The sequence below is a fragment of the Rattus norvegicus genome, chromosome 14, assembly GCF_021556685.1.
Source record: "Rattus norvegicus strain SHRSP/BbbUtx chromosome 14, alternate assembly SHRSP_T2T, whole genome shotgun sequence".
NCBI lineage: Eukaryota > Metazoa > Chordata > Mammalia > Rodentia > Muridae > Rattus > Rattus norvegicus.
In genome coordinates this window covers 36932298-36949414 of record NC_141547.1, presented here as the reverse complement: position 1 = coordinate 36949414, position 17117 = coordinate 36932298, and the positions used below count along the sequence as shown (strand labels likewise).

Here is a 17117-nt window from a genome sequence, read left to right as displayed (position 1 = left end):
CAATAAGCATTAAGATTATCTCAAAGTAAAATGCCATTTCAAACATTTTCAAGGTCTCTCTCTTGCTCTCCCAGTGCTAAAATATATGTGGATCCAGAATTTATGTTCATTGTAAAAGGGAGTTTAATTTTGTAAACTCATCATGGAGAAACAGTTTGGCATTATATCTTCAAGTTGAACTCCCACTTACACTAAAAGCCAGAATAATCCAGTCCTTGATATATACGCAAAAGAAACTCTTGCACATTTACAGCAGGAAATTTGGGCCAGAATATTCACAGCAATACAATCTGGGAAACAAGCAAAAAAAAAAAAAAACCCACTGCCAACAGAGCAGACGAATAAGCCAGTTCTTATGCAATGCGAACATCACATAACAAGCAAAGGAAGGATCAATAGCACTAGGCAACAAAAAGAATGAATCTTAGCAATACACCATTAAGCATAAGGCATGGCAAAAGTTTATATATAGCAAATTAAAGCCAGCTACATGCTTTAAATATACCATAAAAAATAAGGATAACCAAAAACACCCATTAGAGGAAAGCTTGGAATAAAGCAGTGAGACAATAGAGAGGGAAAGAGGATAGGTATGAGGATAGGGTTGAAGAAACGAGTAGCAAACTACAAGTTCATATTGGGGCCTGCTCTTTGGTCTGGATGCTGTTTCATGAGTATGGTTACTTTAAGGAATAAAAAGAAAGTTAATGTAGATTATAGTGGAAATGTATTATTAAACAAACATTATCATGTGCGCCTAAGGCATCTTTAAATATATTTAAAAAGGTCTAGACTTAGAAAGCAACCATATTTAATGATAAAATATTTTTATATAAAATCTAGATTCACGGAAGCTCACCTAGAATCACAACAATTCATTGATATCCTATTATCTATATTTGACACAACTCTTTTCAGGACATGCCAAATACATTAGTAGTAGTATGTTCTTATTTCAAAGTAAATTTTATCTCTGATAGCACTAGTACACTTGTTTTTATATAAACTTGGGGAAAGTGACCTTTCTTCCTCATGCCCCTTGTTCTCCATTTCAGTAAGCATTTTTCATTACTAATTACACAAACAATTTATATTTCTAATCTTAAAAAAATACTTTTCAAAGTATTCCAAATATTCATTTCCATATTACTTAAAAATATCCTTCCCATTTATATTTCTGGGGAAAAAATAAGTACAAACTGCCCCAAATCTTCCTTCCTGTCCCTTCCCTTCTCTGCTGTATTCTGATTCACTGAAATTTCTCTCAGAACCATGAATTTTCTCAGAACCATGAGTTTTCCCCTATCAATTCCATTGTTCTCATCAACTTTAATAAAAGCTATGTTTTGTCTTCCATTTTAAAAACAAAGTTCTAGTTCATGAAACAGACTATCTTATGTGCTATACTTAGCCTACACCCTCAAAGTGACAATCAGCGAGTATATCTTTTGCAAAAAAAAAAAACTGTAAAAAAGATTATTTCAAAAATGATCATTTATTTCTACCTATACCATTTCTCTATTCATTAGTACAAATGCCTATACCCCCAAGTAATCTCTCTCTCTCTCTCTCTCTCTATATATATATATATATATATATATATATATATATATATATATCTTTTTCTCTTACACACACACACACACACACACACACACACACACTTCACCCATGTCCACCATGCCACTAATTGTTTTTGTCAAAGACATATACCTCATACACATTGCTAAATCTAGGGGTAATTATAAGTCCATGTCTTTATTGGTCTATTTGTTGGCAACTACCATTTTTTCTAAATGACACAGCCCTCTTATTCTCCTACTAACACATCACAGAATACTTCTGCTCAGACTTCAGTTCCATGCCTCTTCACATTGGAGCCATCAGAGCTCAAATATAAGTATTTATGCATTTCTGTATCATCTTTAATCTCTTGCAACCTCTTTGGTCTTAAGACAGCAGATACCAGTTGCAAGATACTCTCTTTGGTATTTAGGAATATGACTTTATCGTATGCACATGCAAATCATTTATCCATGCCCCTAAAGGGCTTCTACTCTCATGCTGATAATGCTACTCCTTTAGATATTTAAGCCAAAACTTTACTCAGTCTCATTTCTTTCATTTCTCACAAATCCTGCATTATAACTGCCATCCTTCATCTTAAATGGCAAAACACAGGCAGAAGACAACCAAGTCTCCGAAATCAACAGATCACTCTGCCACTTGCTTGGTCAAAGTATTAATCATCTCCTGACCTGACCGAGGAATTGCAAGAATTTTCCAACCATTCCTGCTTCTTTCTGTTCTTAACACAACATCCCTAACGAGCCTTTTCAAAACTCACCAATTCAGGATGTGCCCCTGACGTAATCTGACCAATCGTATCAAGTGTGACTTAGAATAAAAGTAAAGTCTACATGCCTGCCCACAGAGCTCTGTAGAACCACTTCTTTGTTATGACCCTTTCTTCCTCAGCATTTTCATCTACACTGCACCAGCCCTGACTTCCAGGCTTCACAGGATTTGCCCCTAGAGCTCTTGCTTACCAGAAGTGTGTCCCATGTTCCCATGCCTCCGTGATCAGTGTTTGGGTACCAACTTTATCAACAGAGCCTTCCTAACTGTGGAACTAAAACCACACCCTTTACTACGCTTTGTGCACTGACACCAGGCATACTACATGCTTTGGGTTCACTTATTTTGTGTCTTAATTTCCTGTCTCTTCTACTAGCAAGTGAGCTTGGGAGGAAACTTGGACTGTCCCCTATAACTTCAAATACCACACTGGTTCAATTTCTCAGAATAGAAATCATGGAGCTATTTTTACTTCCCTTGATCATTCATATTAAATATATCATCACTTCGTTGAATTAAAATCCCCAAAATATCTCATCTCTGTCCATTCATGTCCATCCTTCCTACATCTACGTCAATTCATGTGACCATCTACATAATGAGGAGGAACAGCAGTAACAATGCGACCCTGGAACACAAGCGCTGCATCACGTGTCACGTGGTTTCCTCTGCCTCTAAACCTTTCTTCAGTTATCACCCAAACCGGTCCTCTCAGAGCACAGGTCATCGTAAGTTAATGCCTTACCTAAGGAACTCCAGTGGTTCCCAAGTTTACTGAGAGAATCATCCAGAATACTTTATAGAATCTACCACAGGTCTTTTATGGCCTGGCTTCTGCTTACAGTTCCCACCTAATACTGTAATAATCCTGGCCTTACTTTCAAATATGAAGGGCACCAGAAACCTTTCATTCTCATAACCATGCCAATCTATTTCCCATGCATTCATATTCTATTTTCCTTTTTGTCTGCTTGTGAGCTGCTTTGGCTTTGTTGGTGGTTTACCTGCCCAACAATGACTTTTCTTTTTCTCTTTCCTTCCTGGCACCCATTGATATTAACTTGAAAATTTTGCTTGGGCATCACTTCTAAGTAATCTATATTCCCACATTCTCTTTTGATGCTATTAAATTGTCCTGCCACATTATCATTTACTTGTTTGATTTTTGCTACTTCCATTTCTTTGTATTGCTTAGAGGTGAAGTCCATTTTGATTTGAAATACTATCTTAAGGCCTCCATATAACTCCTTGTACATACATCGCCTCTGCACACTGATAGAACAAATGCATCAAACGGTAGCTCTGGGAATGTCACTATCTCTTTCTGATCCTCTACTTCAAATATTCATTTGATGTATGATTATTAATCATGGTTTGACATTCAATTAATAAAGCTAGCACATGACACAGGAACTTTCCAATTGAGACACAGATCATCTGAAAACTTCATAAGAACAATTAGGTTTGTGTCAGAGAAATAGACCAAGTTCACCCAAATGAATACAAGTTTCCATGTTTTCTCTTCCATTTTAAATACTATTTTTTTCTCTCTTTGGGATGTTATAATTGCTTATTTTTCCTTAACCAAGTAGCAAGAGGTATGTTCAGGACAACTGACTTTTGGTACACGGTACTGTGCAAGGATACCTTGAAAGTGGACATACCCATCAGCTGTCTTGACTAAAGACTGGAAGATGTGATGTGAGCTGTGACTTTGTCAACCATTAGCCTTAGCTACTGTGGACAATTCTATAGGAATTCCCTCAGCCTCTTCTCTAGCAGAGGGATAATGCCAGCCTTCATGTGATTTCTGAAACAATCGTATTATTTAAGACCATGATGCACTCCAGCAATATGAAGTCCTACTTCTCTAGTGCGCATCCTTGTGAAAGGATGGAAGATTCTCTAAAGCAACCCCCTATATTTATAGTACTGATTGTTTGAGATTATATGCCCCCAAGACTGTATGCCTTAGATAAGTAGAAAATGGGGAGAGACAGGACTCCTAAACCATCTTCCTGTGGTCAGTTACTTAGCTTTGTGAAGCCATACAACTGTGTTCAAAGTGGACAAGGGACAGAAAGAACGACTTTCTAGTTCCTCTGTGACAAAGTCAACGTGGGTGCCACTTCTAAGCAGGAACAAGCTACATCAGCATGATAGGAGCTGACTCATCAGAAGCTGAAAGACTACTGTCCTTCAGAAGTCCGTCCCAGCTTCTCTCCACTGTCCTGCTCTGCCCACCTTTCCCCTTTGCCTCTCCAGCAGGGAATGTGAAGATGAGAGAGAGGAGTTCCTGAAGGGATGAAGAGAAGAGAACCATTTCAGTTCCCTTTATCTCCCCACGGCAAGCTGTGCTGCTAAGTTAAAAATACATAATTTGGTTTCCAAATCTATTTCAACCTCTGCCTGGCCGACTATGTAGTCACAAACCATCCCGTTGCAATTCACATCTTTGCTTTTAGCTTTATTTTAAATTGAACCCGGCTAAGTTGTATAAACAGATAAAAAGTAAATGTCCCACAAAGAGCAGAAATGGGATTAGAGGAAGCCGGAAGCCAATCCATATTTATAGTCTACTGTGGTCAAAACCTGAATGGTTTTCATCTGATTTTTAAAGGCCAAACTTTCGGCAAAGGATAAAATGTCAAGTCATAGAAGGGATAAAAGTTGTGGCATATAAATGTGTGTGGTAACGGTAATGTTTCCTTTTATTTACGATAGTTCATAATAGATCTTCCATGTAAACAGGTAATCCATGTCCTGCAGGTGACAATTAACATCCTCCTGTCGCATTTGGGATGCTATGTGCTTACAGAGAATGGCCCGTTTCTGAAAAGCCAATCATCTCATTACAGACATGTATGAACAGGTTGCAAACATCCCTTAGACTGTGTTTTTATGGTAATTTCACTAGTAATTAATTTTCTGCTAACACTCAAAGTAGCCTAACTGCAACCCTGTCCCAGGATGGTTTACAGCGATGGCCGGGCGGCTAAGGAAGATCACTCAGTCCTGTCCAGTGAGACGAGTGATACTAGCCTCGAGCCACTTAGCCAGATTACAGTTGCCCGGAGTCTAACACTCATACTATGGTCTACCCAGTGTTATGGGAGAGAATTCATGATAAAAAATGCTCCCATACAGCAGATTCCTTTCTTCTTTTTTTAATAAGTTGTCTTACAGCCAAGAGAACATATTTTTACTTTCAACACTTACTAATAAAGTCATCTCGAACCAGCTATAAATTGTGCTTTCGTTTATGAATATTTAAGGTACATATGAGTTATATTTTCCTTACTTTTGTATTTAAAATGTGAGTTTAAAAACCTTTCTGGGAAGATAAAGCCTCTTTTATTGACATTCTACAGACTCAAGAGCTATCACATGGCCTAGAACATTCTCCACAAAACTATTTTTTGCTCTAAAATGATAATTTCCTAGTCACTTAGGAGAGCTCATACTTTGACAAATGATTCACTTCTCTAATGAAGTCTCTCTTCAGATATGCATGAAGGCAAAGGTATATGCATGTGGGCAACCTATACCTGGAGAGACAAGAGGAACAAGAGTGGGAGAAACCGCCATCTTTCCCCTCCATCTTGATCCCTGGCAATGCAGACACCAAAGAAAACACCTCACTACTTCATAGAGTTCCCCATCCCCCACCCCACCCCACCCCCCAAAAAAACAGCAAAGAAGTTGATTGGAATGCTGGAGACCAGATCTCAGTCTCTCAGTAACATGCTATGTGCCCCATGGGAATCCTCTCCTTTAGCATCCTTGTCTGTCTTGTCCTCACCCCAGTCTATCCAAGGCTACCCCATGATTCTTTCTCTCTTAGTCCACACTCCTTCTACCTCATATCCCATGTGTTCCCCACTCCAGGATCCTATTTTATCTGTTCTCCCACTCTTTCCCTCCTCCACAGCCTCAGCTGGAGGCAGAGAGCCCCGCCCCCACGCTTTAAGCTCACCTTTTACTCATCACACCACCCAGTGTAGGACAGCCAGTCAATCTACTCTCTTTGTCCTGTAAGTCCAAACTGCCACCCGGGGGTTCAAGTCCATAAACTCAAGTCGAACCAGCTTAACTTTCCAAAGCTGTCAAATGGGGACAGCAACAGTTTTTTTTTTTTTTTTTCTTGCAGTTGTCATGAGTTGGGAGTAAATGTATGTAAACTGCCAATCTAGTTGAAACTAATTAAACAAGCACAGTAATAATGGTTGTCGTTGTTACCGTTTCTATCAGTTCAAGGATTGGGGTTACTTTAAGTCTAAGGCCCTCAGGTTTAACTCATTTTCAGAAGAAAGAGCAGGACTTCGCGTTCGGAAGAGTGAACCAAGTCAATCAGGGTCTTAACCAGTTACTTCTCCCTGAGGAACAGGACTGCTAGGCTGGATTAAGGTTGAGGTCTTTCTGGTTTCAGTGTGCCCAGCGCCTAGCAGCAAGCTTGCCATATAGATTCCCGTTGAATATGCAAAGGAAATATGGTATGAGAACGAAAGTGTCATGGTGAATGTGTGTCTCTCTATGGGTATTGATGGAAGGAGGAAATAAAGCCAATCACTTCTGAAGCATTAGAGGAGAAAGGTCAAAGACCCGATCCTCAGAGAAAGTAAGAAGATGGCTCGAAAGGACAGAGCTCCCCAGCAGAGCAGACAGCCTCAGCTCTGTGGCCCAGATTCCTGTCCTAGGTAGAACACAGGATGAACCTTTGGCAGAGACAGGGGCACCTAGGAGGAGAAGACCTGAGGCCAGCTGCTTCTGAAGCAAGATGTACCTGGGCAAAGTGGACAGATTCAAGGAAAATTCATGCTCAGGCTCAGAGAAGTCAAGCAGCCATGGGGCAGCAGCTCCGAGTTCATTTTTGACTTCCCAGCCTCCCCCACCCTACAGTCAGGTCTCAAGAGGTAATTAGTGTGGGGGAGGCCAAGCTCCTGAGGGGGCGGGGAGATGGGAAAGTACGGGTGGAGGCGGTCTCCTTGTCATAGGTCTCACTGAGGAGAGGAAGAGGGAAAGGGGGGGGGGAGGCGCTCGAGAGAACGACTGGTTTTCATTTTTGCACGTGAGGCGTACCTAATGATATTTCCACAAATAGACAGGCAGACCAGAGACGGACAGACAGAGCACACTCGCATGTTTTGAAACAATCCGTACCCCCAAATCCAGGACGCAGTCTGTTGTCATAACCATCCAGCAAACTGTCCAGGATACGGGTAAAATTTTCCGGGCACAATTTCTCGTCCTTTGAATTCTGTCCTGGGGATTCGTTTAAACTGCAAGTGCAAAAATAACAGGGGTAGAAAAGACTATTTTAAGAATGGTTCTGAGAACAGGTGGAAAGGGATTGCCTTCTAGGGAAAGAGTCGCTGGCCTTAAACTGAAGGAGGGTTGGGGGTTGGGATGTAGAGAACCAAAATGGTCAGGAAAAGAGCATCCCTGCGCAGCAAGCACCCCCAGACTGCATGTACCCTCAGGCAGCAAGTACCCCAGCACCCGCGCTTCCTGCACCAGTCGTCCCAGTGGTCTCTGAGTCTACTCGGTCAAAGGAAAGCTTGGCTTCAGCCCATTTGGCACTGAGGATAGGAAGATCTGGTTCGCTCGGGAAAGGAAGAGTGGCCAGAAGGGTGCTGTGGATCTGGACACTTGTCCACCTTTCCGTGCACCCCCACCTATGCTACGACCCCCTCTCAGAACTCACCAAGTCGCCAGGCACAGGACGTGCAGGAGGGCGAGGCTGACCCCGGAGCACAGCACGATCGCAGGTACCTTCTGGACAGAAACCATCTTCGCCACATGCCATACTTTAAGCCTGTTCACGTTTCCAGCCTCTCAAGATGCCCTGTGCAGGGTGCGAGGAGAGGGCAGAGTGGCTCCCGCGGCGTGCGCACACTCGCGCTCACACTCGCCCGCGCTCACACTCGCCCGCGCTCCTCCAGCCTAGCCGCGGTGGGCGTGTGTGTGCACGCCGCCAAGGGAGGCGGGACCTGCGCGCCCGCCCCCTCCCTTGCCGCTCGCGCCCAGTGCGAGCCGGAGCCCGGCGCTCAGCTCCGTACCTTGTCAAGCCTGAAAGCGCTGCTCGCCGGTGAACTTGGGAGCTCCTGCCACGCGAAGCTAGGCAAGTTTGTTCCAACCTGTAACTCAGGGGATGCTACCCACAGTCCTTGGTCCCTGCTCCTGGTCAGCGATTCCGCAACCCCAACTGGGTTCCCGGCCACTGGCCTGGGCTGACTTCTTTCTGTTGGTCCCCCTCCCTTCACCAGGGTTTTGGCTGGAAACAACGAAGCGCCTTTCTCATAGGTTGTTTGAGGACTTGCCCGTGCCCACTGCGGAGGATGTAGGTGGAGAAAGGGCGGGATGAGAGGCATTGCGGGGCGTGGCGGTGGGAGGTATTGGGGAAGGGAAGAGAACTCTTGTGAGTACCACAGCCTTTAGGACCTGGCGTTTGAGGACAGGCAGAGGGTGGGGTGGGGGCAAGATTCTAGGCGGCCTGGCAACAACTAAGGGAGATTCTTTTTACTAACCTGGGCGGACCTTTGCCAAACTGTTGTACAGTTACGGAGAATACTGTCAAGGCATCTGTGGAGATAGTGTTTTAAAGATAACAGATTTTTTTTTTTTTACTTTGCCCTACCCCACTCAAGGCACCCTCATGTCTTACTCCCCACCCCTGCCCCTTGCAACTCTACGGAGGAACTATGGGTATACAGACCTGCTACCTCTTGAAACCCTTCTTTTTCAGAATGGAACTGATTAAGTTCCAGAAGTTGACAGCTTAATGAAGGAGGCAAAGGTGGCTGGGTTGTCAGGAGAGAAGAGAGAAAGAGGGGGGTAGGGGGTGTTTGGAAGGATGGAGGGAAAGGGGAGGGGAGGGAGAGAATGAGAGAGAGTGAAAGGGAAGGAGCAAAGGAGGATATGACAGAGTGAGGAAGGGAAAGAGGGAGGGAGGGAAAGAGAGGCAGACAGACAGAGGTGGTTTCCTTCACAACTTAAAGAGAACCCTAAACAGGATACCTTTAATGTTTTATGGAATAAAAACAAATACTTGGAACAGGCCTTTTGAAAACAACACTACTTACTGAGGAGGCGTCCTTTACTTTAATAAGATGCACAGGATTCTTACCATACAACGTGTGTCAATGGTCTCAGGAATTTCCAGACTATTGTGTTCTGTTTAAAACACTAATGGCTTGTTCAAATTTTCATGATTAGTGGGGTGCTGACATATGGAAAAATTAGAAAACAGTTCTGGGAGGTATTCCTTAATTAATTCAATCTCTTAATTGTTTTTTCTTTCCAAAGGAAGGCATATCGTGTCCATAAAGTGAAGTGCTATGAGCTCCCATGGGAGTCTGCATTCTGACTTGCTGCCTTGTGGAATTTATTAACACCCCCCACCCAGTACCACCTTCGATATTCTTCTCCTATGGACTGTAATCTAGAGTCTCGTGCTCGGTGTTTGCCATTCCCGTGTCTGTCTCTTGTTACAGCACAGGGTGTACAGAATATCAGTAACTATGACTGGACCAATAATCAGTGACTTCCTTAGTCAGAGATCGGCCTTACTAATTCTGGTGAAAACAACCTCTTTCCTTTAGGAAAACAATCGAAGAATCCCTGTATACTGCAAACATGCCCAGAAAACATCGTCCACTTGCATTCTCTATACACTGTATGTAAGAACTATGATGCTAACAGTAGACTGTGTTACTGATATAGTAACTATTGGCCAGCAGTAAGATTCCTAGATTATATGGTAATTCAGTCCCTGGTGATTTCTATAATGGTTGTATCAAGTCTCAGCCACAGTGAAGGACCTTCCCCTAATCCCCTGGGGATTTTAACCAAATCTACACCTATAAGCATTTCATGATATCAATGGTCCCTATTATCCAAGCAATTATTTTTGTCGTATACTTTTCACAGACTTAGCTGTTTTAGTATGATTATTTGAAAAATAAATTAAAATTTGGATGGTGTTTCCATCTTATCTGAGTAATAAATCTGTTCACAAAAATTTAACAACTTAATATTCTTAGGGATTTTTGAATTACTAAATTTTTGTATGTTTATCTATAATTGAGTTTGTTACTGACACTTTGTACTTAATTGTCTCTAAAATCCCACAATGATGTAGGAAACACTATTTCCAATACAAACTTTTGATTTATTTGAAAATCTGATGTTTTCTAAGGAAAAGGAAGAATATGTTTTAAAGGCTAGTCGTACTGCCTGGTTCTGTGTGTCAAATTGACACAAGCTGGAATCATCACAGAGAATGGAGTCTTGTTTGAGGAAATGCCTCCATGAGATCCAGCTATAAGGCATTTTCTCAACTAGTGATCAAGGTGGGAGGACCCAGCCCATTGTGCGTGATGCCATCCTTGGGCTAGTAGTTTGGGGTTCTATAAAAAAGCGAGCTGAGCAAGCCAGGGGAAGCAAGTCAGGAAGCAGCACCCTCCATGGCCTCTGTATCAGCTCCTGCCTCCAAGTTCCTACCCTGTGTGAGTCCCAGTCCTGACTCCCTTTGGTGATGGACAGCAATGTGGAAGTGTAGACTGAATAAACCCTTTCTTCCCCAACTTGCTTCTTGGTCATGATGCTTCTTGTTCAGGAATAGAAACCCTGACTAAGACACCAGTGAACTCAATGGAGGAATCACCATTTGTACTTTGTAAGTAGTTAATAACAGAGAACAATTATTTTCTTAGAATTTGAGTAAATAGGGGTTGGGGATTTAGCTCAGTGGTAGAGCGCTTGCCTAGGAAGCGCAAGGCCCTGGGTTCAGTCCCCAGCTCCGGAAAAAAAGAACCAAAAAAAAAAAAAAAAGAATTTGAGTAAATAGATGGCTTCACATTAAATACAGAAGCCCTAATGATTACTCTTCTAAGACACCATGGCCAGGGCAAATAACAGAAGGTTGGATTCATTTGTAGTTCAATCCCAGGGGCTTAGAGTCTGTGGTGGCAAAGCAGAGGTGTGTCAGCCGGAGCCAGAAGTTATGAGCTCACATCCTGAACCTTAAGTAAGAAGCAGAGAGACATAAGACAACTGACAGTGGTATGTCTCTAGACTCTTACAGTCACCTCCAGTGACATACCTCCTCCAACTGGGAACCAGATGTTCAAACGAGTCATGGAGGAATCCTCATTAAAACCACCACAGAAATACCCCAAAAGTCTGTAACTATGTGTGTGTAAATATTCTATAAAGTTCCTAAGAGTTCTAAATGTTAGAATGAATACTCCCTTAACTGTGTTAATAAAATCATGTGGTATAGATATATATGTCTGAGTTTCCAAAGAAACCAATTATCAAGTTATATATAATTCATTGAAGTTGTTGCCAAATTGCTATAAAATAAATACAATGCTGAGTCTTGTATGAAGAAACTTCATACCAATTTCAAAAACCATTAAAACACCCCAAATTTTTTATAAGGGCGCACAAGGGGTATTTTTAATTGTTATAGTAGAAAATTATAAACAAGTCAATATTTCATGAGGAAGTGAATGAGGAATGCTATGCAGACATAGAGTGCAGTGATATAACTCTATGCGTTTCACTTCAATTTAGCCATACCAAAATATCTCAGGCTGCATTGTGGAGCTCAGAGTTTTGGAGGCTTAAAACCAGGGCAGCATAGCCTTGGCTCTCATATGGATACTGCTTGATCACAAGCAGGATGAATGGTATCCTGATGGGAGCTTATGAGAAGGGCCAGTCACATGTTGAGACAGAAAGCCAAAACAAAGCAAGGACAAGTTAGACTTACTCTATTTTTTCTCACCACCCCATCACAATAACTTACCAAGTTCCTACAAGAACCGCCTGAATCTCTTTGGAAGATGATGCCTCAAATAGCAATGCAGGCCTTGGAGTAGGCTCCCACCTTTAAAAGGCTCTGCTGTGCTCACAACACTGGGGACGAAGTTTTGAACATACAACTCCAGGGGAGCATGCTCAACCCAAATATTATACTTTTGCAGCAATTGAAATGGACAAAATAAGATCCATCCACCTGTCTGTCCACCCATTTATCTGTCTAGAGGTATTTGCCACAATATATGCAAAGTAAGAAGCAGAAAAAATATGTTCAGGAAAATATTAATTTAAAATGAATGAAGCGAAAGGTAACATTGTGAATTGTTCACCGGCACAAACGTGGCCACTCGAGCAAAGTTCCATGAAGAGAAAGCACAACATTTTAGATGCTATCTGTGAAGAGAAAGAATGATAGAGTAAAAGTGAGGATCATTGCCTGCTTAGAGTGTGTAATGCCTTGTCTCAGCAAAGAAATATCTGAAGGAAGGAAGGACCGTGTCAGCATTTTCCGGATGCAGTGGTAAGGATGTGGATGTTGAAGATTTCTTGGGACCTTCTGTTGTTATTTGTTTTGGTTTCTGTTTGTTTTGTTGTTGTTGTTGTTATTGTTTGTGTTACTTTTTGTTTTGAACAGCTGTTCATATGCAACAAAACAATAGAAAACTTGCTATGTTAAAACAATGATTTGTAGTGTGGCTATAACAATTCTCCACAGATGTCCATATTACTAGCGTCAAACAGTGGCTCCAGTGAGATTGATCTATGCCTGTTCAGTGTATAAGACACTGCTTTAGCTTTATAGTATAGTCACCTAGCGGGACTATCTTAAACAACTGGGGACGGGTTGATGCTAATTGTCTCTCCCCTCCCCCCACCTCCTGTCTTAGTTAACTTAACTTGGAATTTCTTACAAGTCTAAGGACAGTGAGATTCCTTAGATACTGTCTGCCCTTCCCAAACAGCCAGGCTGAAGCAAGAAACTTCTTAACAAAAGTCTTCAAAATACAGAGGATCTCTCTATTGTCCAAGGTTATGAGGTCTAACAGATTTATGCAAAGAGGATTCATAAAGATAAAAATACTGAGGGATATTTGGTAACTGTCTTTGAATTGTAGCTTTGACTCTATATATGTTTTAGATGCCACATCATTCCACAGGAGGGAAAGAAACCCTAAAGACCATTTAATGAGTACTACAATGGTTAATTTGGGGTCAGCTGGGCAAAATCACTGTATACATATATCCGGTGAAATCCTCTACATGTTTATACAAAACCTTGTTTTCATAGGTGAAATTAAAGTTGTTCTTCAGCCACATCACCGTGAATGAGCCCAGTCCCATTTGATAAGATTAAATTAAACTCATTAGACACTGAATAGTAAGATTACCTTTCACTCTGTGGCTGTGTTTCATCCAGGGGTTTGGAGACCTCTGCAGACAATGACTGACTACCCTGGGAAAAGGGTTCTGCTCCCGTCTTGAGTTCAGTATTATTTTTTTTTCTGAGGTGACCATGCACCCAGCATATCCAGTTTATGTTAGGTTTCTCCGGATCCTGCGTTAGTTCTGTTGATGTGGAGACAGGATCTCACTGAGTAGCTGTAGCTGGTTTGACCTGGAACACATTGGTCTTGGATTCGTAGAAACCCACCTGCTCTGTCTTTTGTACACTGTGATTAAAGATGTGCACGTCCATGCCTGACAGGGGTCAGTTCTTCAAAGTGGGGGTTCATGGGGCTGGAGAGGCAGCTCAGTGGTTAAGAGCTCTTACAGTTCTTGCTGAGGACCTGGGTTCTGTTCCCAGAATCCACATTGAGTAGCTTGTAAATCTTTGCAGCCCAAACCCTTCTGGCCCCAGCATACTCAGACTCATAACATTCGTAAAAATAAATAATTAATTTTAAATGTGCATGGTTAAGCGGAAGATGATAGATAATCGATTATCTACATCCGACTGCTTCTATTTCTTTGGAGAATGGTGGCATAGATAATGCAGGAGTAGCAGGTTACATATTCATCTAACCTTGTAGGTTCTGCTAATATTTTGATATTTGAGTTAAATTATATATTATCTTGCTCTTCAAGTGCCAAATGACTTGTTTCAAAGGTGATGCTAAGTTTTTGAAGGTCCTTGACACTTCTAACAGATTATCTTCCTGTTTGTCTTTAAATGATGAATTTTGTGAAGTGGTCACTCCTGATTTATACCTGACAGGAGCATGCACAAATATTAAATATACCAAATTGGTTACCATAGTTTAGTGTGGTCTCTTTCAATATTTTTTATCGAACACTGCACCTCTATTACAAAACCTTGGAAAATAAAAGCAAACTTTTATTCCAGCAAGTAGAAATGAATTATCTTTAACATAATTACTTAACTACTGCAATTTTAAAGCACATGTTTTAAGTAACAAATGGTTTAAGCCTTTCCCAAAGAAATACTACCTTGGGGGCTGAGATGGCTGGTTTTACAAAGGAACTCGTCTTGGTTCCCAGAACCCAGACAAACGAGTTATGGCCACCTATAACTCCAAATCAAGGGCATTGGTACACGCACGCAAATACGCATGCATGCACACATGCATGTACACACACGTACATGCACACACCAATAAAATAAAGATACTCATTCAAACCTTAAAGGCCTGCCTTAAAAACTTTGGAAGAACAGCAGTGACTGACTGAGTGTATTTGGCAATTAAATAGGTCCAAAAGGCAGAAACATAGACCTTACTCTGTATTTTCTGCAATCACCTTAAGGCATTTACATAGTGTGTGCTGTCCTATCAGTTTGCTTAAAGTGTGAATGAAGGGATCAATACTTCAGAAATACTCATAATTAGAATGAAACAGTAAATTTAGTCCAATGTTTGCATGTATTTTCACTCCTTGTTCTATACACAAACATCTTGGCATTTCAAATGCTTAAATAAAAATAACTCTTAAGAAAAAGCAGTTGTGGGTTATTTATGCCCTTTTCTCCTCTCTCTCTCTCTCTCTCTCTCTCTCTCTCTCTCTCCCTCTCTCTCTCTCTCTCTCTCCCTCCCTCCCTCCCTCCCTCTGCCCCTCCCTCCCTCTGCCCCTCCCTCCCTCTCTCTCATACAGAACCTGTCACACAAGTCAGAGGCACATAAACTAAACAATCTGAGCACCATGGGTATACCCCAGCCTGCCGTCAGTTGAACAGAGTGATCAGAACTTATCTACAGAAACCTGCAAAGCCTGAACAGAGCCCAGTGGTAATGTGTGCAGCCAAACTGCTCTTCATTACCATCTGGTGGCTACTTCATGGAGTGGCATTACCATAATTTTAAAAGAGAGTTAAAGAGATTGAGTGTTATGCCTAAGAACAGAGGGAACTTTAACACAATTGACAATATTAAAAATATGGTAGGATGGACCTAAAAGGATTTTATTTATAAATTTTCTTTACCATAAGAATTCAATGTGGAAAAAATCTTATTCACCGGAAGCAATGCAGTAATAGATTAAAGTTCAATGTCTGATAAATAGGATGCATATAAAGCATGAAACTGTATATCATTTTTATTTGTTTTGTAATATAAAAAGATAAGACCAGTGTTTGTTCTTTTAGTGACAATGTTCAGAATCTATCAAATCTTTTAGTCATACACACAGCATCCTGTGTCATTTGCCACAGATATGTCCTCTTGTTTTATCTACCCGTAAAATGTCATATCTTTAGAATTTAGTTTACATAGCACTTTATTTAAGAATCTATGATCACCATGTAAGGGTTTCTTTATCTTTTGCTATAGACAGTTGTTGGACATCTGTCAGTTAATTACATAATAGTTTTCTATTGAGATTTCCAACAATGAGGATGGTGGTTTGTTTATTCTCCCAGGGTTCAAGTCCTAAATATTTCATATTTATTTATATAAGGAATGAATCAAGGAGCCCAATGTTACATAGAGAGTTTAAACCAAAGGCAACTTGTCATACTGCTGTCTTCTCAGATACTGACGCAAGTCTTGAATTAGATGTCAGAGAGGGAAAATATCCATATTGACCTTGCATTTATCATATCTGCTGGCATCTTGCAACTTCAAAGCCAAATGTAACCATAGAAACCACCCTGTGTACCACATCACTTGGAAGGGGAAGAGAAACAGAAATGGAAGACCCAATTTTCCCAAGCTTCTATAATTAAAAACAATTTGAGGTTTCGAATCCCAGTTTTCAACTCTGCACAATATTTTTCCCCAGGTAGGATCCTGCATTATACTCATGGCAATTCTCCTGTCTTAGCATCTCAGATGCTGGAATTAAGGTGTGTGCCAAAATAACCAGCTTTATGATTTGTTTTGGAGGCGATGGTCAGGTGAAATGGCTTAGCAGGTAAAGGCACTTGCTAACAAGCCTGAAGTGACCTCAATTCCATGTCTGGACCTTGCATAGTAAAAGTAGAGAGTCTAATCGTACAAGTTGTCTTTTGGCTGCTACATACACACAGTGGAATAGCCACACACACACACACACACACACACACACACACACACACACATAAACACAGAGACTTACAATCACGAAAATAAATGTAATAATAATTTTTAAGGTTTTATTCTGTTGTTTTGATCTTCTCTAAAAATGAGCTTAGCTCTGAGAATAAGCTTGTCCTTAAAATTACATGTCTATTAAGAGATTTTAATTCAGTGGTAAGGTCTTACTGTCAAGTTCCTGACCCTACTACTGAAGACACTATGTACTTTTGCCATAAAACACAGATATTCAAGCAGGAACTGAACTGTAAACTTCCTTAGTAATGGCTAAACTATAGTACCAATGCTGTGTTGGCTGCCGGGGTAGAAAGGGCATCAACTGTCTTTCCCAGTGTAGCCCTTTGAGCTATAATAATGATCTACTGGGGAAGGTACGGTCACTAACTAGTGAAACACAGAGACATC

General features: G+C 41.2%; 2 protein-coding genes across 6 annotated transcripts in view; one reads left to right on the top strand and one right to left on the bottom strand.

Annotated features, from left to right (window-relative positions):
- Gabra4 (gamma-aminobutyric acid type A receptor subunit alpha 4) overlaps positions 1–8570 on the bottom strand; it is a 77311-nt gene extending 68741 nt beyond the window's left edge. For 2 of the 4 annotated variants that reach the window (XM_087582138.1, XM_087582140.1), the window contains exons 1-3: positions 8418–8570; positions 8063–8203; positions 7519–7637 (exon numbers count right to left, since the gene is read on the bottom strand). In XM_087582138.1, coding sequence (XP_087438264.1) covers positions 7519–7637; positions 8063–8148 — 205 coding nt within the window. In that variant the 5' untranslated portion in view covers positions 8149–8203; positions 8418–8570. Of the gene's footprint in view, positions 1–7518; positions 7638–8062; positions 8323–8417 lie in introns of those variants that run through there. The other 2 variants (XM_087582139.1, NM_080587.3) reach the window with 2 other exon arrangements.
- Positions 7768–10943, top strand: LOC148001319 (uncharacterized). Of its 2 annotated transcripts, none has more exons than XM_087584678.1 (2): positions 7768–8698; positions 9664–10943. In XM_087584678.1, exon 1 carries the CDS (start codon positions 8158–8160, stop codon positions 8590–8592), a length of 435 nt encoding a protein of 144 aa, XP_087440804.1. In that variant the 5' UTR covers positions 7768–8157; the 3' UTR covers positions 8593–8698; positions 9664–10943. The 2 variants fall into 2 exon arrangements, 1 of the variants encoding a protein (XP_087440804.1); XR_015637415.1 differs by having other exon boundaries at positions 8416–8479.
- Positions 10944–17117: the final 6174 nt, after the last annotated feature.

Excerpts from the sequence above, each read along its gene's own strand:
- LOC148001319 (XM_087584678.1), top strand. The coding sequence starts at position 8,158 with ATGCCATACTTTAAGCCTGTTCACGTTTCCAGCCTCTCAAGATGCCCT.